Here is a 27132-nt window from a genome sequence, read left to right as displayed (position 1 = left end):
CAAAAGACCAAAGACTGCCAAAAAGGGACAAAATGACCAGGCAGCAAGTGATATTAGGAACATAACGAGCATGTTAGCTTGGCCCTCTAAAGAAAGGATGTTTAGGTAGTGACTTTTTGTACTGCTTGTTTCTCTGCCAGGCCCCTCTCTTTGTCCAGTTGGTTTTGGATTCATTTGCCCATTTCAGCCTGGTTTTTACAGAAGTAAAAATAACAGGTTCTTGTGGTGAGCTGAAGCACCAGGTTCAAGAGAGGTTTGTGACACCTAACAAGCGGGTATATAAGAAAGACACAAATTAGTAGCAGTTGTTGTGGTATGGGCTGCAAGACAGTAAGATCATAGGAAATCAAATGCTCTTAGTTCTCTTGCTTACAGAACAACTTGTGTTCTTGTGGGGAACAGGCTAGACTCATTTTGTACTGTTGATTCTCTTGTGATTTCAAATAGTCATAACAATTCACTTAAAACCGCTTCAGCAGTATGGCTTAAATACATTTGATCCAGACAAGAGTTAAAGTAATTAGCTGACATTTGATTTTACTTGATATGGATCCAAACCATGAAACTTTGAACACCCTTAGAGTTCAGAAATGTTTCATTCAGTGTTTGGGTACTAGTCTGTGTTCTCAAGTAACCTTTTCAAACTTGGCAAATTTAATCCCAGATTTAAAACAGAAAAGCAACATAGGGAATCAAGTCTGTAAATGCTGTTTCTTTAAATATAGAGATGCTCTGGGGTGTATTTGTCGAAACAGCAAGCAGAAGGAATAGAAAATGTGTTATCTTTATAAAGGTGTGTGTTTGTGTTTATGTGCGGTGTTCACACCCACATTCGTACTTACGTGGCTGTACAAAACATTCCTGCTGCAGGGACCTTCCAATCTTAGCAGACAGCCAGGGCAATCATGCGCTTTGAGACCCAGAGGATGGTGCTAACTTAGAGCATGTGTGCATTTTCGGTTTTATGACGTGACGACAGCAGCGCTGTGACACTGGTTAACATTTGTGGGCCTTGTGGAAGGAGCGAGTTTCCATGAGGGATTTGGCTGGAGGAAACCTGCCTGCCTGGCACACAGAGCTGAGGAGGGTGTTCCAGGCAGGGTTGAAATAGAGATGAGTAGCGTGATGTTTTACAGGGCGTATGGTGCAGCTGGTAACTTGGAATGTGACTGACCATGTTTTGTAAGCTCGTTATTTTTTTTCTTGCAGTCTAATACAGAAGGAAAAAGATGAGGTTATGAAGAAATTCCAAAGGAAGCGTATAGATGTTTCTGCTGAACAGGGAGGCGTTCACTTCCTCCTTCAAAGAACAATTATATGAAAATTAAAAAAGCTGAATGTGATAAGAATACATTGTCTTTTCTAGGTTAAGAAACCAAGATAGAAAGGGAAGACTTTGGGGCAGGGGGGATTTTGTAGGATTTAATTATAGCCTGGGTACATAGGGGCAAAGAGAGAAAGTTAAGTTGTTCTTTTCAAGATGGCATGCCTATGTGACACCAAAAACTGTGCTATGGTGTTTGATTTGTTAAAGTATACGTTCAATATCCACATAATTTAGTAGGAAAGCATGTCATGATATTCCTTGCTTTGGGACAAGTTAGACTGACAGAAAGGTCGCAGAAGTCAGTATGCTTCCAGTGAAGCTCTGAAAAGAATATAAGCAACAATAAAGTGGAATAACACTAATTCTGTTATATACAGTTCTCAATAACTTACTGTATGCAAAATACCTTGAAATTATTCAGTTTGGTGCCTAAGCAGCACAGCGGGAAGTTTTCAGATTCCTTCATAAAGTTTACTCTCTGTATTACAGCATACAAATCACGGTCTCCCCTTACCATTGTAGAATTCTTTGGTGATTTTTTTTTCTTTCTTAATGTGGTAAAGAAAGAAAAGAAAAATATCTGATGCATTTTTAGGTTTTTATTATAACGTAGTAACTAGGAGAGCAACAGGGAAAGTCATCACTATGTGACCATTAACTATGTGACCATCTTGAAGTCTGTTATCCAAATTCAATGTGCGAGTTTAATAAACATTCAATTAAGTAACAATACATGTGTGACATCTATAATACCTCATATCCGAGGATTTCAGAGCAGTTTACAAGTTTTGATGTACTGTATCTCACAGTGTTCCCGTAAGAGGAGAAAAAAATACAGGCATGGAAATTACAAATCATTTGTTAAGGCTGCTCAGGAGATAAAGGAAAGTCTAGGTGTCATGGTTTGGGGAACCTACACACAAGCTAAAATTTTGGGATAAATGTATACAATTTACAAAATTACTATATTATTGAATTCTTTTATATATCCTGTGTTGACCTTTAGCTGTGAAAGATGTGCAGTCCGTCTCCTAAACAAAGGATAGCACAGGATAATAGAGGATCATTTTATGCTGCTAGTTCCTTTTCATGTGAGAGTATGTTAGGACAGCGCTATGGCTGAAGCCCAGACGAGTCAGTATAATTAAATTTGTTTGCAGAACAAAGGGTTGTCAACAAAGTCATCTTACCAGAAGGAGAAAAAAGAGGTACTTGAGTAGACTAATGTGTGGACAGTCATAGATAAAGGAAAGTTGGACACTAGAGTCAAACTGAGACACGTTTTGTAGCCAAGAAGTCTGAATTTTAATGGGGGTCAATGAGGGAAGGTGGACGAGACCTACATGGACACTACAAATGTATCCGCTCCAGAGCCTAATCCCTGCTCCCCAGGCCACACTACTGAGAATAGCATGGCTATTCCAACAGCTATATCCACACTGTTCAGATGCTGGCCTGGCCGTAAGTCATAATCACATACGTGCTGTATATGAGATCCTGACTTCAGCTGATTCAACTCCAAAACCCACTTTGAGTAGTGAATAAATCCAGGCTTCTCGCATCTTTACTTTTTGCTTTATTCCTTTTAATTCTTCTGTTATAGTACAGGCTTCTCTGAGGAACCTTGAACAAGCTGGAGGTACAGATTTACTGAGGGTGAGATGCAAGGAGACTAACAGGGGATTCAGAAGTCTACAGGATTGCCCACCATGTGTTAAGCAACAATTGCTTTGGAGTACGTGGTCACATATTATTTGATGTGGTTACAGATAGGCAATCCCTGCCGACAGTGAGATGAGGGATGCATCCAGGCCTAGCTCATCATCTGTTTGTTTCTCGTCTTGTGTGTCTTTGAAGATGTGGATTGTGAATGAGAATAGTTGTAAGATGAACTGTAGGAAAAGTTATATCTGAGGTCTTGTGAGCAACAGGCGGTGGGAATTGGTTTAGGAGTATAAAGCAGTGGTCTGGTAGGGTGTGTCATTACAAAAGGGTTAACAGAGAGCCAAAGAATCGTATGTGTACCGTAGAGGGTAAGGATGCTATTCCCATCAAGAGGATCTCACCAGGTGAGCATGGTGCCAGAGGACTTCAGCATTCAGAAAGTGTCCCACTGGCTGAGCTGTTTCACACCGGATTGCTTGGCTTCTCCTCCCACTTGCCACCCACTAGGATTATTTTGTACAAGATCGGAGTTGAATGCTGTCGTGCTGAACTTGGTGAGGCATGTGTGGGGGACGGGAGCGGAGAGGGAGTGGGAATGTGGTGTGCAGATGTGTGAAGGTGAGAGTAAAGCTTATCAGCTACTGGTTCCAGGGGGTGGTGGGCTTTTTCTTTTTTTGTTTCCTGGCTCTGCTGGTGAAGTCATCCATTGAACAACCTCAATTATCCATCTTATCCGTTTTATCCAAGATAAAAGTACGAGGGTACTATGTTAGGGTGTGAACACTTTTAAATATTTACAAATGTAACAATTAAACATAGTCCTTGCCCTTTTGGCCTGCTGCTGTCGGGGTGGCCTCTATTAAAAAGCTCTGGAGCCCCTGAAGACACTTCCCTTCTGTTGCATAATATTTTTCTTTTGTTTCCAGTAGACCAGGTTTGAACTGGGTAATTTCTATGAAGTCCTGTAGCCAATTTAATATTTAAAACAGACCTGTTAAGTTATGCTGGTTTCAGGAATGTCTTTAGCCATCCTCCCTCTGCTAACCTGCTGTGCTGACTCAGCGCCTGAGAAGGAGTTGACAGCCCATGGGGACAGGGGAGTGTTCTGCGACTCTGCAGAAAGGCAGGATAATAAAAACTCACAAGAGCAAAGAGTGATGCAGCTAAGGTTTGTGTTGCAGTTATCAGCCAAGTAATTAAAAAAAACAAAACAACCACCCCAAAAATGAAACCAGAGAATAGAATTGAGGGGATGGCATCTGGTGACCTAAAATGGTAATCTGCACTAAATGTCCTCCTTTGGTAATGTCTGTTTGTATGGTTTTCAACACATTTTGTGTGGAAACTTGTAGAAAAAGGCTCTTAGAAGTTAAAACTGCTACTCCTTTTTTTGGAAATAGTTGTCTTGATGTTCTCATTAGAAAGACCAAGAAGATACTGCAAGAAGTCAGCTGTTCTAGGACCCTGAGAGCTATGGGACAGCACACGTTGCCAGTGCTGTACCTGTTCTGCAGAAAGTGCCCTACTCTTCATATTGCTCTCTTCACAAGTCAGAAATTGCATTAGTGAGGTTGCTGGATTTCCATGGACATATCAGATGCACATGTCAGGGTGCTGAAGTTCTTATAATTTGTTGCTGCGGTGTGATTATGTCCCCAGCTTCAAACTAGAATGCAGCACCTGGGTTTTACTTACATTATACTGGTGAACTTTCCATAGCTTGGTCTCTGCTTGCCTGCACTTTTATTTTAAATGTGTGTAAATACATTAAATTGCCTTACATACAATTAAAAATATAGAGATTGCGTTTCTTTTTCTTCATTTGCCAGTGCAGATGTATGAGAGTGAGTGCACTTTCAGAACTTTCAAAATGACTTGAAGTCATGCGGTTGATAAGTAACGCTTTAGAGGGGAGAGGACCTCCAGCCAAAATAACTTCCAAATGATCTTAAAGTGTAATTTATCTTCTTATTTTGCAGCTAGCTATGGACCAAATCCAATTTGCAAAGGCTGTTTATCTTGTTCAAAGGATAATGGGTGCATCAGATGCCAACACAAGTTATTCTTCTTCCTGCGAAGAGAAGGAATGAGACAATATGGTGAATGCTTGCATTCCTGCCCATCGGGGTACTACGGACTCCGAACGCCAGACATGAACAGATGTTCAAGTGAGTTTTTCTTTTTTTTTTTGAACTCTTACATTCACTTTTGCAGGACGGCCATAATTCACACTCAGTTTTTAAGATGATATGTTGTGGAACATGGCGATATTTTCACAGACGTCTCAAGATCATCATAAAACTTCTTTGCTAAAGAACGTCCCAGCTCATTCCAAGATATGTAACATTCAACAGATTAAACAGTTGATGCATTAACCTAGTTTTTATTGTTGTTGTTACTTCTATTGTTACTATTTTTTTTAGTTAGAAGAGAGATTTAGAAAGGAATAATGATTTAAGCAGATATTCCTAGTTTCAACAAACAAATTCCCACTATATGAAAATAAAAAGGATTAAGCATTAATTTAACAGTGCCTCGTGTAGGTACTAGTCAGTATATGCACTAATATATGGGTGGGCTGCTTGTCATGCTTTTTGTTCCCACACAAATTTCAGGTGACCAGACACCTCACGCCAGACATGCTTTAATATGTAAGTGTTGCTATTTTAATAAAACAGATGTACTATTAAAAACAAACAAACAACCTTTCACTTTTAGTACTGCATTTTATTTGGAAATTTACAACCTGCTAATGTGCAACAAGATTCCCTGTTTGCATGTTTGTGCCTAGAAGCATAACTGTTAAAATCAACAAGTGCTCTGGTATCTCTATGCATTATTTCACCGCTGTCTGGCAGTTGTGCCGATTCATATCGATTTTTCCATATGCTCATATGTGGAGTATTAGCCATATGGATTGTTAATCATTGCTATTACCTCCAATTCGTATTTATGTTTTGAGGTTTTTTTGTGAGTGTGTCATAGTCTAACCAAAATTAGGTCACCGAACCTAAGAACCTGAAAGTGAGAAACAGCTTTTCTTTGCTTTCTGGAATAATCAAGTGTCTGTTAAATGTATGGTGCTCTCCCCCTCAGTACTCTGGCCTGTCCCTGGGATGCACCATGCTGTGAGAAGGCGGGTGCTGGCTTTCACATCACACATAATCTTGAGACCCTCGTGAGGTCGCTCCGTGGCAGGTTGGGCTGGCTGAGGAGTGCCCATGGTTGTGCTTGGACCCGTCCCAGTCCATGCAATGACATCCCACCTCTTCCTCCCCATTCTGTGCACGGGCTCCGTAGATATGGTATTCCTCACGTTGTGTTCCCGACTGCTGTGTAATATTGCTGAGTGCTGCCTAATCTATACCAGGTGGCTAGGTTTTGATGAAAAATTAAATGAGACCAGTATATGGTTTACGTATCCCTTCTGTAAAGTAATTTAGGATCTTGGCTTTAGTTTTCATAGCATGTTTGTGAATTCAGCAACTCGTCCACTTTAAACCTTTCAAAACTGGGCTGTAAAAACTTGCCCATGTAAAAATGTTCTCGAATATAGTTATAGCTTTGGGAAATAGGTGAAGTTGTCTATATTAGCCTGTACTGTGCCTGTGAGATATGAGAAGTAGTCTGTGCTGGCAGTCTTCCTTTACTTTCATAAAAAGAAAAAAAAAAAGGTTATTTGTAGAAGGTGGATGGTGAATTCAATGTACCTTTTTTTCGTTTTTACCACTTACAGAAAGTGGCCTTTTTCCCTGAATTACAAGATTGGTCTTGAAAAGCATAAATGTGAGTTGTGTCCAACCCACACTGGCATGAGTGGAGCGCTGGATGTGTAACTCACCCTCATGCCTTTGACAGTCTCCCCCTGTGAGAATAATGATGCAGTTGCATTTACTGACCAGTCCTGGTTCCCCTCCAACGATTTTTGTATTGTGTATTTTTATTTTAGTGCAACTGCCAACTGGTGCATTTATAAATCACATCTTCATTCTTGTTCCTTGATTTGGTGATCCTGCATGGCACATACGTTGCGTTGTTGTGGACACACAGACTTTTTGTGGATTGGAAGTTGAGTTAAAATAAACATTCTTAAAAAATAGAATAGGTTTCTTCCTACTTGATGTTAGGTACTTTTAGGTATGCTTAGTTACAGGCTCCAATGCTCAGATAGTATTATCTCAGCTAAAAATAATAAAAATTCTGGCTATGTTAAAATCCTTCTGCGAGTTACAGGGCTTGAATTACATAAGTTGAAATTATTTCTGCCCTATTAATGTCTTTATAGGCACAAAAGCTGTTTAACATTTTATTACTGGAATACTTGCCCATTTTTGTTAGAGAAGCTATAGAACATATTTTTATGGAAAATATTGACATGATTTTAAAAGCCAAACATAGTTAGTGCCAAATGTAACACAATAAATACCACAGCCAAGTGCAGCAGCTCTAAAACGATGGAAATTTTGAATTTCAAGACTCATTTTCTTTTCTACATGTAAGCAGTGTGTGTGTGTCTTGAATTTGCAAAGTGGTTCTAGGCTGTTTTTCTAGTAACAGTGACTCATGTAATTTTGAGACTGCTTGTCACTAGAAATCAATGTAGACTTTCCTACTGGAGATGGTTTTCATCTTGAACACTGCAGTATGAGAACGCAGTACATTTGGACACGAAACTGGAAAGTGTTGAGTCTCTTCTGTAGAAGAATGCCCAAGAGAAGATCTACACTTTCTTAATTTTCCAAGAAGTTTTAATAATTTATGACTTTGAACTGAACTGCTCCAGCAAGAAATAATCTCGTGAGAGAAAAACAAAACTGAATTAAAGAGTAAGATGAAATGTGTCACCTGGGTGGTTGGTTTAACATTGGTCTGAGAAATGGATCAAGCCTATCTTGAACCTTTCAACTTAGTCTTTGTCCACAGTAACCTCTACAATTTTCGGGGGCGGAAGCACTCCAAGTTTAGAAATTACAGCTCCCTTTAGCTTTGTTTGGCTACTCCATTTGTTTAGGTTCAGCTTCTTTCTCACAGGAGACATTGCTAAAATCATAATTTTCCCTTCCATGTGCGTTCAGTAAAAACAAGATAAAGAGAAGCATTTAAATAAATTGAGCATTTATTAAACATGTAGTTAATTCACTGTATAAAGAATGGTAATGTTTTTTTTTAAAAAATTTGTTACAAAATAGCAAGACACCATTAATATATCATGGCATGACTATTTCTTATGTAGTATTGCAGAGCATATGACCTTCTGAGACTATTGTAGTCACAGAATCACGGCATCACGGATGAAGGGATTCTGGATGACTCATCCAGAATGAGTCGCTCCATTACCTTCCCAGGGACAGAGGTGAGACTAACCGGTCTGTAGTTCCCTGGGTCCTCCTTCTTGCCTTTTTTGAAGATCGGAGTGATGTCAGCCTTCCTCCAGTCCTCAGGCACCTCTCCTGTTCTCCATGACCGTTCAAAGACGATGGAGAGTGGTCTAGCAATAACATCCACCAGCTCTCTCAGCACTCGCGGATGCATGCCATCAGGGCCCATGGACTTGTGAATGTCCAGCTTGGCCAAGTGGTCTCTGACACGGTCCTCCTCAACTGAGGGAAAATCTTCCTCTCTCCAGACTTTCCCCTTTGCCTTCAGAGTATGGGATTCATGAGGGAAAAAATATCTCTTGTTCCAGTTTTTTATATCAGTAAGCTAAGTAGTTAATTTAAAGGGAATCAAAAAGTATTTAGAAAGGGGTTTTGAAAAGTAGGAAAGATTTTGCTTTCCTACTCCAGAGCTAACCATCAGATGCTGAGATCAGAAAGTTTGAAGGGTTGAAAGCTGTGGCAATCAGAAGAAACCAGTTCAGGTCATTAACTTTAAAGAATATTTCCTTGTTTTTTATTGCATTAAGGTTAAAACCATTTTTTAAAAGGCTGGTTTTCTTAATTATTGTATATCATGTCAAACAGTTCTTCCGTAGATTTCACACTAGATTATTGATTTCTTATCCACTTCGTTATTTAAATGATAGAATGCAAAAATTTTTGGAATTCTGGAATATACTTCCATTAAGACTTATCTTTAACAAAGTATACATGGATAATGATGCTGATTAACAATAAGAAATACAAAATTTAACACAGTTATATTTAGTTCCAAACCAACGTATCTTAATATTCATCATGGAGTACCAACATTCTTTAGGAGTCCCAACTAAAATGTGTATGCTTTCTTTCTCTATCCATGTTGTTATATTTAGCTGTAAAAGCAAAAGAATTTAAAGAATTTATTTTTTCTAACTTACTAACCTCCACCACAGTTAAAGTAATTTATTAATACCATTTTATTTAAAAAAAAATCCACAAAGAACATTTGCCCCAAAAGCATTTAAACAACATAATAAAATGAAGCTAGGCACCAAAAATAATAAACTCTTAAAAAATTTCTTTATTTTATAACCACTCGTATGACAATTTGTAATTGGATATAGAGTTCTAGAAAGTTAGCTTTTATAACTTTTGGAGTATTGCTCTTCTTCAGTTCTTTAGTTTAGTTTATTTAAATTTTATAAAAAAATCCCTGCAAGACTTAGACCTGCACCAGCATCCTTCATGATTTGAAAAAGAATGTATGGAGGATGTCAAAAAGGAGTAGTTGTCAATCCCAGTTGATCTTCAGCTGCAGTGTGGTCTATTACTGAGTCAAATTATCATTACGTTTAGCACCCAGTAACCCCAAACGTTGTGCTGAGTATCAATCTGATGAATTAATGTTTTAATTTCAGAGTTCTTAAAGCATTCCTAATATTCTTTCAGTATTTTCCCCTGAATTGCATCTGAGACAGATTAAATAATAGGCATTTCATATTTGGAGTGATTTATCTTCATAGGACAAAAATGAAAATCAACTGTCTTGATGGGAATATCCACCCAACCTTAACCCAGTAGCCCCTACAAATGCTTCCAAAATATAATTACCATGGCAAGGACTCTACTGTGATACAAAAGAAAACTGACATAGAAGAGAAAGCAAAAGTTATAAACAGGATGGGAATTTTGATGTATGATTAAGAAACTGGAAGAAGACCGATTCATTTAATGTTTAGATATGAGATATTCACTTATGTACGTTAAATAGCGATAGTTTTATGGAGGGTATCTCCAGCGTAAGGTGAGGCAGGCTTTTGCCTGTTAAACATGTTTATGTGATATCAAAAGGCAACTTGTACTGAAAGTTTTTCATTTAATCCCTCTTTCACCCCAAAAAGTTCAAATGGAGTAAACTTTAAACATGTTACTCCCCAAAATGTTGTGAAAACAATAGTTAAAACATTATTTCAAAAATATACTTTAATCACTTGGACGTGAGGGATGGTCACATGATGGTAATTTTTCTTCTAATGTTCTGTTCTGCACCTCATGATTGGACTAAATTATTTGGAAAAACCTTGATGACTTTTCCAACTGTCTTGTGTGGGCGGGCAAGATGCAATTTTTTTTTTTTTTGAGCATTTAAATACACTGGATGTTTGATTCAAGCATTGCAATTAATAAATACTCGCAGTAGATCTTGAGCGTCACAAACCAGATTTGCAATTAACTTTTGCAGTACATCTCCAGAGCAGTTCACCTGACTGCTTTACCTCGCAGACGCCTTAATCTGGGGAAGTGATTTTTCAGGGTCATCGTATGGGCATTGATCACCTGTTCTTTGGAGATTGGTTTAACCCTCGTGAAAAAGAAATTACCGTTCTTGGGAATTCCTTACAAATTAAACTAAGTCCAAGTTGTGCTGCTTATATGAACACAAATTCTAAAAGCCCCTTGGAGAGATGCGGGACACTGGAGTTGGCAGCGTGCAGGTTATGTGTGGTTGTGTCTAAAGAGAGCCTGCAGACCTTCCCTTTGGCAGCAACTTCCAACTGACGTTTGCGTTCCTTCTAGCCAAAGAAAGGTGTACCAGCGTTTGAAATCTTTTTTCTTTCTTTTCATGCAATCTGGCTACTTTATTGTCCAATGGCACAAGAAATCTGATCGAAAAACCCTATGTTTCCCTAATTGCTAACAAAGAATAGTTTCCCATCACCACGCAGTTTAAGTGTTATGGTATGCCCTATTTTGGCCTGCTATTCAAGATTAAATATTACAATCTGTTTTATAAAGAGTAGCTAAATTTGAAATGTTATTAGGGGTTATTTAGCAATAGCTATTTCAGAAGTCCGTATGGTTTGTGATTTTTTTCTCTAGAAAAGAATGTAGAATTAATGAATGACATAAGCAACCAAAAAGATTAATATATTGTTGCATGAAATGAATAACAAATACAGCCTGCTGTGATTTCAGATAGCTGAAGACAGGATACAGTTAATGTAGTTAATAGAAATTAAGTATGCTATCTGAAGGATTAGGTTATTTAAATTAATTTTAAAGTGTTCATTACTGTTCCAAATATAATGGCTTTTACTTTTTAATCTTTGGAACATTTTCCCTGGCATTTTTTTGTCGGCATGTATGACTGACTTTCATAAGCCTCCATGTAAGTATTTCTGCTTTTCAGGTGTCTGTGAAGATTGTTGCTATCTAGTTCATTTCCAAGTTGCCATGTTTTATTTTGGAACAGGATTTTTCTGAACGATCTGCTTCTGAATCTGTAATCTAAATTTCTCTTAAATTTTCAGACAAATCCAATATATCAAGAAGCAATAGTGGGTTTTTTTGCTATTGATTATAGCTTTATGTTTTTTAGTTGTTTCATAATGGCTATTTTTTATGGATTGACTTCGTTAATAATGGAGAGGAGTTACATCCAGAAAAATCGAGGTTTTTTGCATGGTAGCACATGCATATATGCAGATACAGGAAATCAGGCATAACACATAAGAGTATTAATTCAGCTATTTGTAGGGTCTACTCATGGAAAAAAAAAATTCTATCCTGCTTGCAGTGACAAATAATAAACTGAATAAAGTACATGTAATACATGCATACTTCCCAAAATAATCTGTCACATCTTGTTTTCCTCCAAAAAGATGTACTGAACTCAAACATCACTTAATTAGACATTTTATCTACAGTTTTGATTTAAAAAGTAGGATTAAAAGGTATGGAAGAAAATGCGGTAATTAATTACAGTTAACTGTAATTTCTCTTATAGAGCAGATAGGTTTCAGGATTACAGTATTCGTCATTATAGCGTTTTTGCGTTTGCTATTTTATTGCTTTATAAATCATCTCATTTTCAGTCTCACCCTAACTTAGCTGTCTCATTGTTCTTTATGATCCTTTTGATTCAGGATGCAGAATAGAAAACTGCGACTCCTGCTTTAGCAGAGACTTTTGTACCAAATGCAAAACTGGCTTCTACTCGCACAGAGGCCGCTGCTTCCGAGGATGTCCCCCTGGATTTGCAGCCTTGGAAGAGCTTATGGAATGTGTGGGTGAGTTTTCTAACCCGGCAGTGCCACTGAAGCAGCTCTTCTGGCAGGTGGCAAATACTTATGACACTATTTTTAAGCTGTTGCTTAGTATTTTCTATCAAGAAATGTTCACTAAAGGATTTTGTCTGGATCGCTTTAATAATAATAATAATAATAACTATTAATTATTTTATCATTTATATTATTTATATTATAATAACTTTTATATAATATTATAATATTATAATAGCATTATACTATAATATATAATATAAAATATAAAACATCTAATATATAATACATATAGTATAATATATAATGTAGTATAATATATAATATATATAACATTATAATAATATAATATATAATATTATAATATAATAATATTTATAAAATATTATAACAGTATAATAATATTTATAGAATAATATTTATTCTATTCTTAATTATTATATTATTATTATATTATATTATATTATATTATATTATATTATATTATTATATAAAATTATTATAATAATAATTGTTATTATTATTTCCAAACTTTGAAATATTGCATTATTGGGAACATCTCTCTGTTGGTCTGCATCAGAACGTTCTGTCCTCTTAACTGTAAATCGCCTTGTATGAAGATTTATAACTTGTAGGATTTGTAGAATTTCAGGAAAGCCAGATTTTGCATTAGAACTTTAAATTAATGACATACTTGTTGGATTCTCACCCTCGTAAAACTACCTGCTCATTTTGCCTTTTACCAAGACCAGAACCCAGGAACAGTGCAGATTGAATTCCTGTGACATCCGGCCTTTGAATTCACTTTTAGTTTCTCTGCAGCTCCCCGCTTTTCCATTAGCAAGTAACTACCAAATAAGTGGTTTCAGTAGAAATTTACTGTATAACTCTGAGCCAGCATTGGCAGTTCTCACAGTTTGGTGTTTTATCTTGAAGGGGAATTGCGTCAGAACAGACTCTTTCTTTCGAGAGTATTCCTTGCATTTCATGATGGAGAGGACTGGAAAAGTGAACTCTTGAGCTTTGCAAATCCAGGATTTGTTTATTAAAAAGAGAAGAATTTAAGTCAATCTCATGATTTTAGGGGGAGTTCTGAATATTTGGGACTGACATAATGTCTATACAGACAGATTGATAGTCTGATGGTTTTGTGCTCAGGTTGATGCTCAGGTTGACTCTTTCAGATTCCATAAGATACTCTAATTTTGTTTCTGCCTGTTTTTGCCTGTTGACGGTAAAGCTTTTAAGTGGTGCATTCCAATAGTACATTCTAATCGTATATAATTTAAAAAAAAAGGAAAAAATAGAAATAAATCCTAGAAAATTTGCTAACTTGTGTTTTCTTTTGCTTAATCAGAAGGCTGTGAAGTGGGTCAGTGGAGTGAGTGGGGAACTTGCAGCAGAAATAATAAAACGTGTGGATTTAAGTGGGGCCTGGAAACGAGAACAAGGCAAATTGTGAAGAAGCCAGCGAAAGACACGATACCGTGCCCAACCATCGCAGAATCCAGACGGTGTAAAATGGCCATGAGGCATTGTCCAGGAGGTAAGCGTAGTCCCTGCCACAAGAATCTTTATGAGCTTTCCTTAACTGAAATCCAATTTCTAACTTGAACAAAAGAGCTGTTTCTTCCCAGCTGAAGGGGAAATCCTGTCTCTGCCCTGCCAGCCAAGGCTGAAAGGCAGCAGTACTGCGGCAGTCCTAATTTGTGCACCAAAACTCCAGGGAAAGGCTCAGTGTGGGAGTGATCAGTCTCTCAGTAGACTGTGAAACTGTGTTTTTCCTGATGTGGTAACGGGGCTTTTTCAAAGAGGCACCTCATGGAAAAAATGTAATGTGTTGCAGTTTGAGCTTCAGCGTGAAAATGATAGCGATAGTGGAATAATTAATTGCTCTGTGTATGGCAGGAACAATCACTATTATTAACCTTTCTGTGGGCAGCATACCCAGCGCTGGTTTGATGGGTATTTAAATCAAATGAAGTTAGTTACACATGGCATTGTTAGCTGGAACTGTTAGCTTGAATGTGTTACTTGTTTTGAATATTGCAGATCAGGGCGAAAGTATGCTAGATGGGATACAAGCAGAATAGTGATGGATTATAGAATCATAGAATCATAGAATGGTTTAGGTTGGAAAGGACCTTGAAGATCATCGAGTTCCAACTCCCCTGCCATGGGAAGGGACACCTCCCACTAGACCAGGTTGCCCAAGGACACGTCCAGCCTGGCCTTGAACACCTCCAGGGATGGGGACTCAACAACCTCTCTGGGCAACCTGTTCCAGTGCCTCACCACCCTCAAAGTGAAAAACTTCTTCCTAATGTTCAATATGAACCTGCCCTCTTCCAGTTTAAAGCCATTCCCCCTTGTCCTATCGCTACATGCCCTCGTAAAAAGTCCTTCCCCAGCTCTCCTGTAGGCCCCCTTTAGGGACTGGAAGGACACAATAAGATCTCCCCGCAGCCTTCTCTTCTCCAGGCTGAACAGCCCCAACTCTTTCAGCCTCTCCTCATAGGAGAGGTGCTCCAGCCCTCAGATCATCCTCGTGGCTCTCCTCTGGACACACTCCAGCAGGTCCATGTCCTTCTTCTATTGGGGACTCCAGAGCTGTATGCAGTACTCCAGGTGGGGTCTCCCGAGAGTGGAGTAGAGGGGCAGAATCCCCTCCTTTGACCTGCTGACCACACTTCTTTTGATGCTGCCCAGGATACGGTTGGCCTTCTGGACTGCGATTGCCCATTGCTGGCTCATGTTGAGCTTCTTGTCAGTCAGCACCCCCAGGTCCTTCTCCTCAGGGCTGCTCTCCAGCCATTCCCCGCCCAGCCTGTATTTGTGCTTGGGAATGCCCCAACCCAAATGTAGAACCTTGCACTTGGCCTTGTTGAACTACATGAGGTTGGCTTGGGCCCACCTTTTCAGCCTGTCCAGGTCCCTCTGGATAGCATCCCTCCCCTCCAGTGTGTCTACTTCACCAAACAGCTTGGTATCATCGGCAAACTTGCTGAGGGTGCTCTCAACCCCACTGTCCATGTCGCCGACAAAGATGTTGAACAGTACAGGCCCCAGTACCGACCCCTGAGGAACGCCACTCGTCACTGTTCTCCACTTGGACATCGAGCTGTTGACTACAACTCTTTGAGGGCGACCGTCCAGCCAGTTCTGTATCCACCGATTGGTCCATTTGTTGAATCCATGTCTCTTCAATTTAGAGACCAGGATATCGTGTGGGACAGTGTCAAAAGCTTTGCACAAGTCCAGGTAGATGACATCAGTTGGTCTTCCCTTGTCCACTGCCGCTGTAACCCCTTCGTAGAAGGCCACCAAATTTGTCAGGCATGACTTGCCCTTGGTGAAGCCATGCTGGCTGTCACCAATCACCTCCTTGGTTTCTATGGGCCCTAGCAGAGTTTCCAGAAGGATCTGCTCCATGATCTTGCCAGGCACAGAGACTGACTGGCCCATAGTTCCCTGGGTCTTCTTTATTTCCCTGTTTTGAAAATAGGGGTTATATTTTCCCTTTTCCAGTCAGCAGGAACCTTGCCAGACTGCCATGACTTCTCGAATATGATGGCTAGTGGCTTAGTGACTTCATCTGCCAGTTCCCTGAGGACCCGCAGATGTATCTCATCAGGTCCTCTGGACTTGTGCACCTTCAGGTTCGTCAGGTGGTCTCGCACTCGATCTTCACCTACAGTGGGCGGTTCTCTATTTTCCCAATTCTCGCCTTTGCATTCTGCATCAAGCTTTTCAGCATGAGACAAGCTTATGGCAATTACTACAAGTAGATAAAAGAAATAATTAAATTCCTTTATCATGGTGTTCTAAGACTGAAGTAGTGATGCTGGAGCTTCCAGTTTGGGTTCAGTTTTGTAGATCCCAAGGGGGAGACATGTCACCAGTGGAGAGGAGTTTTTGTTGTCTTAAATTGAAACGATTAACTTTCACTTGTGCAGACCCAACATTTACAGAGTTTTCAGAGTTTGTAGGAGAGGTGGGTGATCGATCAGCAGGTGATAGAGATGCCATTCCTTTTGAAATCATAGGGTTAAAGAAAGATTCAGACTTGAAGGGACTTCAAGAGATCTCTAGTCCAGCCTCCTGCTGCAAGCTGGGTCGACCATGGGATGAGACAAATAAAAAGGAATAAAGGGTCATAGAGTCCTGAGAAAAGCCCTAACCTGATGAATAAGCTAAAAGTGAGATAATCTTAGAATAGGTACATAAACAAGTATATGCTTTGTGTTCTGGGAATGTTGAATATGTCTCGCTTGGCTTGAATTTACTGCCCACCAGTATGTGTGAAAATTATACGTAAAGTTTTAGCTTACAGATTAAATCTGTGCAAGCTTCGTTTCTGTCTCTAGGACTCTGACACAATCTGGAAGAGAAAATAAAGTTGATTCTCTGTTATCTTCCTCCCTGTGCCACTCCCTATACTCATATATGCACGCGTGCACACGTAGTGCATAGTCATAGTGGTACTGTGGTGCATTGCTATTGCAGTTAATCTGCAGCCTAAATAAACTTCTCAAAGACATTGAAAGGTGGAAGCTACAAAATGAACATCTCTAGAGGAAGGAAGAAGAAAAGGTAAAAATCAAAGCTGATTTGGGCTGCCATGGTATGTGTCTCGTGGTATCCTTGACCCCGAGTCAGCCACACCTACATCAAGGTAGCTACACTTAGTAGTGGTCGCAGCCTGTTGAGGTGGATGAGCTGTTCCAGCTACTTCTAACAAACTCTGAGGCACAGAGCAGGGTAGGGATCAGATCAACCGGGGAAATGTTTTAATGCTGAAATGGAAGGAAGAAAAACGAGCCTGTGTGAAGTTCTACAAAATCTCCAATCAATATATATATATTTTTTTTTTGTTCAGATGCATGAAGTTTCACTTGAAGGGGAGAATTTGGGAAAATTGCAGAATATTTTCAATTCAACTCCATATGGCAGAGATTTGGTCATTTATGTACCCAGCGTGTGTGGAGGGAGATATTTCATGGATGCAATATCCAGCTTTTATCTAAACTCCTGGCAAATAGAGTTTTACTGATGTGGTTTTAGCCTTGCTAGTATAGTTAGGATTCAAATTGCTGTAAATACTTCAAGAAGTGTGCTTAAGTGGACCACAATATTTAGGAATGCTGCAGCATGTTTAATGTTACTGTGGTAATCTGGAACTGTTGAACATTCATAGCTTTTTGTAGCAGATTCTCTTATGTTGTTTCAAGTTTTCTTGTCTAGCAAATTCAGATCACTGATTAAAGATTTATCGCTCAAATTTTATCTTTTCAAAGATACAATGGTGAGCTTTCTTAAGAGTTAGGAAATGTATTGCCTAATCTATATATATCAAGATCTTTGACCAGACCTCTGGATTTTTTTACTATGTATCAGGAAAGTTGTTGCTGCAAATACAAAGTCAGCGTGAAAGGCTTGTAGCTCTCATTCGTAACCATGGGCTCCAGTAAATCCTGAAGATTATAGTCCTCTCCTGTCCTCCAGTGGTGTGGAATTCCCTGCCTGTGAGATCCCTTTATCTGATCCCTTTATCAGAGATAAAAATCAATTTGTACAAAACTGCAGGTCTGAACTGTCCACACTGAATGCTGATGCTTAATACTGCTGCTGTGCAATCCTGTAAAACACCGGCCAGAATATAAACTCCTTTCCCGCTCCTAAGAAACTGCTGGGAAGGAGTGGGTTAGTGGTGTTTTAAGTGCCTGGGGTAAGTCTTCCCCAGGCCTGGTCATCTCTGCGGGTGAGGAAGACATGGAGATTGTCCTGTTTGAAACTCCTGCTGCATAGTATGTTTTAATTATGATTATATACATGGCTGGTCTGAGATCCCATTCCTTTATCATATTTAATTTAGTTAGCAGCTTGCCCCATTAGACACGTGAAGTGTTTCTTTGCTTACTTACTCCCTGTGAAGGAGCCGGAGGCAGAGATGCTGGTTACAGCGAAGCTGAAATCGAGCAGATCCTGGCTGTTAAGGAGGAGATTCTGTGTTTTCAAAAATGCAGTGTTTTCCTAATGCTGGAAACCTTGTAATTGAACTTTTAAACTGAGGAAAAGTAAGGTTAGCACTACTAGGGGACTGAAGAACCATAATCCCTATAAATGTCGGTTGAGAGGCTGTTAATAAATCCTTTCTTCCTAATGTTCTCAGTATATAAACTCACACAAATGTGTAGGATAAGGGTTGGATTATACAGTTAAGATGGTTGTAGATTGTGATGGATTAAATTGAGCACAGGAAATAAGGATATTTTTGGTAGAACAGGGTCAAATACAGTGCTTTTGACACATGCTTTCTACTTCTGTACATTCTGCAGTTACTATTTATGATCCACGTTGCAGAAAAACTTACGAAACAGATTTTTACATGTTTGCAGAAGTGGAGTTAAATTCAGTTTTCCTACTAAAAGTACTTCAGTTTCATATTTATCAAAGACTGAGATGTTACCCATCTGGCCATATGGCTGTGGTACAAATCTAGCTGATGAAGAATTTTTAATTACTTTCCCAGTGTTTGCAGAGTTGTAGAGATAGAAGCTGGAATGCAAGTGAAAGATGATTTCACTTCTTTCCTACTGAAGCCAGAAACATAAAAGGATACTCGACTTGATTTCAAATACGTTACTCAGTGGTATTTTCTTATTGTCAGTACTAATTGATTTAACTGTTATTACCAGATGGGAATGTCACATTTGTGTATCTGTTCGTGTTATGTATGTTACCCTGTGGCTTGGGTGTAACGTGACTCATACTGTGAGAGGTTAGACTTAGGAGACGATGACTTGGATTGTTTAGACCACCTCCTACCCATGCTGGTCTCTTCCTGATAAGGAGTTTTCTCCTCTTTAGCTCAAAAAGAAAACCAAGATTTTTTTTAAAAAGAGTGATTGTGTTACAAGCAATGGGGAAATTAGCAGGCAGAAATGTTCTATGGGCTGATACAGCTTGCTGTCTGGAAGTTTTCCCATATATTTATTATAAATATTCTCTTTTTTACTCATATTTTGACATATTCCCCATGTTCACCTCAGTAAATTACTCCTTTTCTGTATATAACCTGGAGGTACTTGCAGATTGCTCTTAGGTTTCTCATGAAGTATTACAGAGGCAACCAAAGAAGCTCTCCACTTCTTTTAGTCTTCCATCAGACTGCAGTTCTTCAAGTTATACATAAATATTACTCTATTGTTTCTAGTAAAAATAATTATGCCATTTCTGAATGCTTATTTTGGACATGAAGAAAGAGAGTTGAGAAAGAGAGGTGTAGATGGGATATACGTCTGCATTAATTTCCTGAGCTCGAAAGAGGGAAAGTATCAGGACAGGTCATGAGGCTACAGAGGGAGGGAGTTCTTTCTTTGACACAGACGTGTAATTGAATGGACTTCGTGCTGCTTGATTGGCATTTGGAGGCTTTTTATGCAGTAATCTTTCTTGTTTCCATTGCTGCAATAGAATTTAAGACTTCTGGAAGAGCAACAGTAAAAAGACCCAATCAGGCTTTCTGTCCTTATACTGCAGTTACATTTCATTATTAATATTCAGAAATTATGACTGAAAAGATTAAAAGAGTAAAGAAGATTTACTTAAATATAGAAAACTAATAAATACGCAAAACTGCAAAATGCATGTTAACTAAGTAGTGGGAGTTCTTTTAATCTAATAAGTGATATGGCAGACAGGGAGTTAATGATCCCAGTTTGCAAGAATATTTAAGGTAGGGTAAACAAGATTTAGAGTAAAACTGTAGATACACTTTGGTGAAGACACTAGCTATATGCTTGAAGTACAGTAAACTAGCATAATTTCTAATAGAAACCATGCTACACATATAGTTATCTCAAGCAGGTAAGTATTTTTTCCTTCTTTAAATTGGCATATTTCCTCTGAGAGGGAATGTTTCAAAATTTCTGACTTTAACTTGACAACCTTGCAGTATAAAGGGTCAAAAATGTTCTTGTGTCATCCCACACCTCCCCTTCAAAGTTCGGTGCTAACATTTGTTTTCTTTTAAAACCTGGGAAAGCAAATCGGGATTTCTCTCTTTTATTAGATTTATTTAGAGGAGGCTAACTGAAGATTTTTTTATTTGCGCAACCAACAAAGTCATAGAATTACTGGATAATACAGATTTGAAGGACCTAGGGAGGTGACACAGTCCAACCTCCTGCTCAAAGTAGGGTCAGACAAGGTGGTCCAAAGCCATGACTTTGCACGTGTCTTTGTTGAATTTCATGAGTTTCCTTTCAGCTACATTGTATCTCTTCTTCATAAGTGAGAAATAATAATAAAAAAGCCTCAAAATAAATGTAGCACCAGAACTCAGTGAGTGATCTCAGTGGTCAGGCAGATGATTATGTTCTTTTGAGGTTTGTGACTACATCTACACTGAAGTGCCCAATATGGAAACGTTTGTAAGCCAGGAGGCTTTTGAGACCTTAATTTAGACCTTACACTTGTAGTCACAAGTAGGCACAATACCTACAAACACTGTTTGCCTTTTGAGTGTCAGCGCTAGGGCTCTCTCTAGCTGGGTCTCAGTAAACATAATCACCACATTTTATGTCCCCTGTTGGTCTTGCTATGTTGCCACAAGAACAGATAGCTTAAGTGGCAAAGACTGGTCCAGAAACAGCAAGAACTGTTGCTTTCTCCGCAAGGACAGTTGAGCACTGGGCTAGATTTGTCCAGTTGCCTGTGCAGCCACTATCCTTGGAAGTTTCCAGGACCTGACTGGACAAAACCCTGAACAATCTGGTCTGAATGATCTTGATGCTGCTGAGAGCAAGAAGTTGGACTGGGGACCAACCTGGATGATTCTGCTGCTGTGAAAGGCAGAATGTGCTGTGGGTTTAGGCTGAAAGAACACCGTTCTCCCCATTCAGGCTTTGGAAAATTTCTGATGTCTTCTACTCCTAATTAGAGAGAAGCTGGAATGACTCGTCATAGGGAAAAGGAACAAGTCTTTACTGTGTTTGTTGTAGTGCTGAGATCTCTTAATTTGGCTTGGTTTATTGATGTTGAAATAATATGCAAACCATGTCTAATGTTTTGAATATAACGCTGTTGTTTCATGCATTTCTGAGTTTAGCTCAAGTCAATATGGAAGCTTAGTTGGAAGTGCTGATTTCATAATTTACTTTATTGTTGTTTGCCCTATTCACTAAACTGTCTTTGGCTGAGTGCTGCATGCTTGTAATTTCAAAATCTTGCATAGGATCTAAAAGATACGTAGCACAATGTACCTTTATTTTAGCGTAACACACTATGGCAGTCTAAGAAAACACGGAAAGACCAGCAGAGGTGCTGTAGAGATGGAGATATAGAACTGTGTTTTAGTTTTAGATTTGCTTTGACTTTTCAAATCTTAAATTCCAGTCTAATTTGTTGACATTCTTAGCAACTTAGTTATTCCATTGTTAGTTAAGTCATGACATAAATGTATGTGGCAAGTTATAGATAAAAGAAAATGATCCTACTTCGAAAAGATTGTAAGTTGAGGCATGATCTAAAGAGGGATGGTAGCAAACAGAAAGCATTGTGGTTCTGGGAAAGATGACAAGATTTACAAACATTAAGATCTTACTGCTTTGGTCAGTATTGCATGAATCTTGAAGACGTTGGAATATTATTTATCACTGTAATACTAAAAACTAGTGTTTACAAGTCTTATCGTTTTAACGGAGACTGTAGTACATAGGATTTACAATATACTGTCCCTGCCTGCTACATCTCTCTGTTAATTTTGCAGTAGCGTTGGACCAAATCTGCCCTTTTTTCCCCTCAGCAGACAAGTAGAAACTGAATTAAACGTAGCTCTGCTCAGTACTGGCTCTGCTAGAATATTGGTGTCACCAAGCAGGCTTGCCTCCTCCATGTGTTCTGTGAGCACCAATTACACTCTGACCAAGAAGGCTTGGCCTTAGCTTGCCTGAAAATATAACCCATAATTTTCAGTTACAAAGCATGACTCAAAGCTTCTGAAGGAAGAAAAGGAAAAAAAAAAAAACAAAAACATTTCAGCATCAGCAGAGAGTTTACAAGAAGTAAACTCCACTGAAGACACTTATTTGCAGGTTGGGAACCCAATAGGAATGAGCAAGTATTTTTGTGAGTGTTTTAGTTGGTGGCCGTTCCGCACATTTTGTGAAGGAGGTAGCAAGCGGGAGCAAGAAGGGACAAGATGAACATAGTTTGGAGACTTTCCAGAAAACAAGAACTGTTTTATAGTGTGGCTTAACCCTCGGAGCCTGGCATGCTTGTTAGTAAGTTTGTTCAGGAAACAAGTTTTTGTCAGCTGCAGAATCTGGTGGTCTGCATTGCCAACATCTGCTTCCTACAGAGAATGTTGTGTGGAGTGTATTAAAATGTTTTGGTTTGTTTTTTTTTTTTTTTTTTTCCTACCCTTCAGCTGATCACATTCAGAAGGGACTGCTGCAGGTGAAAACTAACAGTAAAGCAAATCCCAACCCTAAGGAAAATGAAACCCGTAATACTGGTTGTTTCAGTGAGAGTGCCTGCAACTAGACTTTAAGTATTTTAAATTAAGGCACATAGGCAAGAGGTATAGTTATGTTATCCATAGTCAATAAGTTTGTGCCAGCTTCTAAAAAAGAGCACAAAGGTTGTCATTTGTATTTGCTAATAATAATAAAGAAATCAACATTGAATTGGTAGTTCAGGTTGGAACGTACCTCAGAAGGTCATCTACTCCAGCCTCCTGCTAAATCAGATCGACTGTGAGAAAACCAGGATTAGCTATTCCTCTGACAGTCTTCAGAGATTAAATATTTTCCCTTTTTTGGTCATACCTCTGTTCCTCTTCATAGGTTTGTGAGATGCTGATGTATAAATTATAGGGAAAATTGTGTTATTTGTATTTGTTTCTAAGTGAAAAGTATAAAAATGCACAGCACATTTGAAATTACATTTTCATGATGTTTGCATTCATTTACATGTAGATGTGAGATGTTATATAATGCACATATGTATCTGTATTGGGGCACTTCTATACCTGATGCCTCTTAGATTTGGAGATAAAAATTAGGCAGTGTACCTCTGAGCGAATAGTATACTATAAAGTGACTGAACTATAGCAAGAAACTCTGTTTTTTCTTTTCTGCATTATAGTATTTTATATTATTTTTTTTCTTAAAAACAAACCCCCTATACTAATATTTCTTGTGTGTCTGCCTTCTTTTTCTACCCTGCAGCAGGGATAGGAAAATTAGGAATCTGTTGATAGAGGAGGGTTCTTCTCCATACTTCCCTGTCAAAGCAGTAAAGAAAATTAAGGTGTGTTAATGATGAAACATGAGCAGATATGTTCTTTCCTGAAGGCTGATGGACAAAAAATCTGTTAGATCCTGACAACGCAGTACGCAATGTTACTGTTTGCAGCTACAGGACAGAGATACAGAAAGATTAGTATAAATGTTATTTTTCGAACGGTGTAATTTTTGTGTTATATGGTAATATGAATGAAGAAATATGTGATTGAATGAATCCATGAAATCCTGTTCTGAAACTTCCCTTGCACACAAAATGTTTCGGCTGAATTTGTGTTACAGCATTTGTTTTAAAAAAAAAACAACCCCTCAACCCAAGCAACAAAACCCCTGAACACATACAGAAAAGAAAATGCATACACGTGTGCGAGCTAAGAGATTAAATAACTGTAATACACGTGCGGTTGATTCATATTCATTAAAATGCGTTCAGCTATAAACTTAGTGTGACTTTTTAAAAATTGCTGCTGTTTTTGTATTACATTGTTGGAAGCAATTCATTCCCTAGTTATTTTCTAAAGGGAAAATGCAATCTGATTAGAGTCATATCTGAAAAGTAGTTAGAGATAGTTTTTATAAGTCATAAACTTGAACATCAGTTTGAGTAGCAGTTATATTTAATTCTAAACCCAAGTACTCTCTGGCAAGGACCAACAACCAGGCTTCCTTTGCAGATTTTCAAGGAGTGACTCTGCTGTTATTAAATTAGATCACATCATTGATTGATCGTCTAGATGGCTCTCAGAGCTCTGTGAACTAGATACGGCTGTTGGCTAAAGGTCCTCCATTTTCTATGTGTTTGAAATAAGGTCAGTTAAATTAAGCAGCTGAGCAATTAAGTGCCCTGAAAAATATCAACACTTATTGAAAAGAACCCTTCCAAGATTTAGGTAATTAGTATGTTCTCTCTTTGCTTGTTCCCATTCAGTGTTCATAGAATTGAGTCCCCTTCTCTGGAGATTTTCCAGACCCGCCTGGATGCAGTCCTGAGCAATGTGCTCTGGGCAATCCCGCTTTAGCAGGGGAGTTGGACTAGATGATCTCTAGAGGTCCCTTCTGACTCTGAAAACTCCGTGATTCCGTGAATTTCTCCAAGTTTGAGGGTTTTTTTAACTGTGCAGTATTTGGGTTGGTATTTTCCTTGAAACTGGTATGGTGGATCTTTCATGGAAGTTGATGCAGCTTGATATTAAGTCACAGCGTGTCTCCAAACCTTTTTTGCTGTTTTAGGACAGATGAGTATTACAATGGGTTACAACTGCAATTATTAAAATTGTGGGTTTGTGTGAATACGGTGAAATAATACATTGCTTACATTGAAACCTGTAACTTAGCTTAGGTATAAGTAGCCTAAATTTCCTTGGGGTGCTGTGGTAATGATGTGTGGTTCTGATTTGTTTGCTTATTTAGCTGATAGGTCAGGTTTTGAAAGGTTTTAAGAAGCTTAGTTCTCTTTGACTTAAGCAGAATTTAAAAATTCACGATTCTTTTTAAAACTAGAAATAAAATCTGTCTGAAGTTTGACGTTTAGACGTTTTGAAATAAGCAAAAAGTTTTTGTGGAAAAGGATTGCTGTCATCTGATTTTACAAGGGCGTGTAGTGATAGGACAAGGGGCAATGGCTTTCAACTGGAAGAGGGTAGATTTAGATGAGCTATTAGGAAGAAATTTTTTAGTCTAAGGGTGGTGAGGCACTGGCACAGGTTGCTCAGAGAAGCTGTGTATGCTCCATCCCTGGAGGTGTTCAAGGCCAGGTTGGATGGGGCTTTGAGCAACCTGGTCTAGTGGGAGGTGTCCCTGCCCATGGGACAGGGGAACCTAAACCATTCTATCATTCTATGATTTGTGTTTTAGTTTTCCTTCTTTAGTACGACTGCCCAAAGCATATCTTGTAATGGGCTATATATACCTGAGTGCAAAGTTTTAGCTCTACTTACCTTATCAGGACAATTCAACCTGTGGAATTTTATGTATTATTTTGTCATATTGCAGCATGATACATTTTCAACATATTTTCAAAGAATTATCGGGGAGTTACTGGCAGTACAGAAGTGCCAACTTGAGCACATTTTTCCCTTTCTTCTGAATATAAATCACCTTTCAATCCTTCTTCGTAGTTAAAGTAAGAGGAAATATTTTCTTGGGAAGACTTTCACGTAGTTTTTCCAATCATTAAAGGGTTGTATGCACAATTTATTTGTTGCCATTGTTATATCTCAGACCAGATAAATACTTTCAACATGTGTGTTTCCTTAAGTATATTGTATTTCAGAAGTAGCCTGAATATCATGTGATGCAGTATCTCCTATGGGAGTTATTTGGTTTTAATGAATAACCGAATAAGTACCAGTGTGTAAATCCTAGTAAATGACCAGAGTGTGAGTTGTAACTGTCCCATGGCAATTATACAGTTCAGAGTTTTTAAAAATGCTGAAAGAGAGCCAGCTGCTAATCCACATGGAAATGCAAATACTGAAGAGCTGCAGCTGATCCAAGTGCACAGATTGAATTTGCCCATAAAAGGTACCTGACAAATTTTATTGTGCATGTCCTTATGAAGTAACTCCTGTTGGTTTTGTCTTTTGCTCATTCTGAAACTACAGTCCACCTGTAGGAGGAAAAGCCACATACTTACTCATTTCTGAGTCTCAGCCAGACAGCTTTTTTTATACGCTCTAGTGTCAGCCGTTTCAGTCACAGCAGAGAAACCAGCAAACACTCACCTACCTGAGATTACTTTTTCCTCCCTGAGGATCAATCAGTAAGGCACAGTTCTGTGTGTATCCTCTCCCAAACCACAGGCCTGGGAATGGGAGGTCTGGATAGCCATCTGCCTCAGGTGTGGCCTGACTAGTGAGCAATCAACCTCACTCATTTTTAAGGATTCACTAAGGCTTTCCTTGCACAGAAGTCTCCTCTTGAGTAATAAACGTATTAGGCTATACAAATATTATTTGTTTTCACAACATTGAACTCCCGGCAGAATTTTTGGTTGTTTCAGATAGTCCTCATCTTTTGCACAGTTCATCTCTCCATCAGAGCATGTACTAACAAAGACAGTGTTTGGATACTGGAAGTGTTATTCCATAAATAACAGCAACTGTGACTGAAGTAGAAAGATTTAATCGTAATATAATATTTAGAAAATATGCAGTGTTTGTATATGCAATATTTAGGTACTGCCTGCCTCATTGTCCTTAAGGACGGGATAAGAAAATACGTGTATGACTGCATGTCGGACCATGATCTGCAGGACTGACTTTGTGATCTCTAAGCAGCTGTGACAGAAATGAGATTCTTTGGATGCACATGTGATCACCAACAGTTAAATTATCAGTTTCAGTAGATCAGCAGATTTCAGCTGAGCCATAACTAACTGGGTGCATACTCCTTGCATAGTACCAAGGCAA

The 27132-nt window shown here is 38.7% G+C and overlaps 1 protein-coding gene across 1 annotated transcript in view; it reads left to right on the top strand.

The window, feature by feature from the left end:
* Positions 1-3402: 3402 nt before the first annotated feature.
* Positions 3403-27132, top strand: part of RSPO2 (R-spondin 2) — a gene marked incomplete at its 5' end in the record, with an annotated part of 55713 nt that continues 31983 nt past the window's right edge. The window contains 4 exons of the mRNA XM_082499250.1: positions 3403-3610; positions 4972-5160; positions 12279-12422; positions 13771-13959. Coding sequence (XP_082355376.1) covers positions 3403-3610; positions 4972-5160; positions 12279-12422; positions 13771-13959 — 730 coding nt within the window. The remainder of the gene's footprint in view (positions 3611-4971; positions 5161-12278; positions 12423-13770; positions 13960-27132) is intronic.

This window comes from Vanellus vanellus (assembly GCF_965231255.1).
Source record: "Vanellus vanellus genome assembly, chromosome: 2".
In the NCBI taxonomy this organism is placed as follows: domain Eukaryota; kingdom Metazoa; phylum Chordata; class Aves; order Charadriiformes; family Charadriidae; genus Vanellus; species Vanellus vanellus.
The sequence above is the reverse complement of the archived record's forward strand: the minus strand, read 5'-3'. Positions and strand labels throughout refer to the sequence as shown.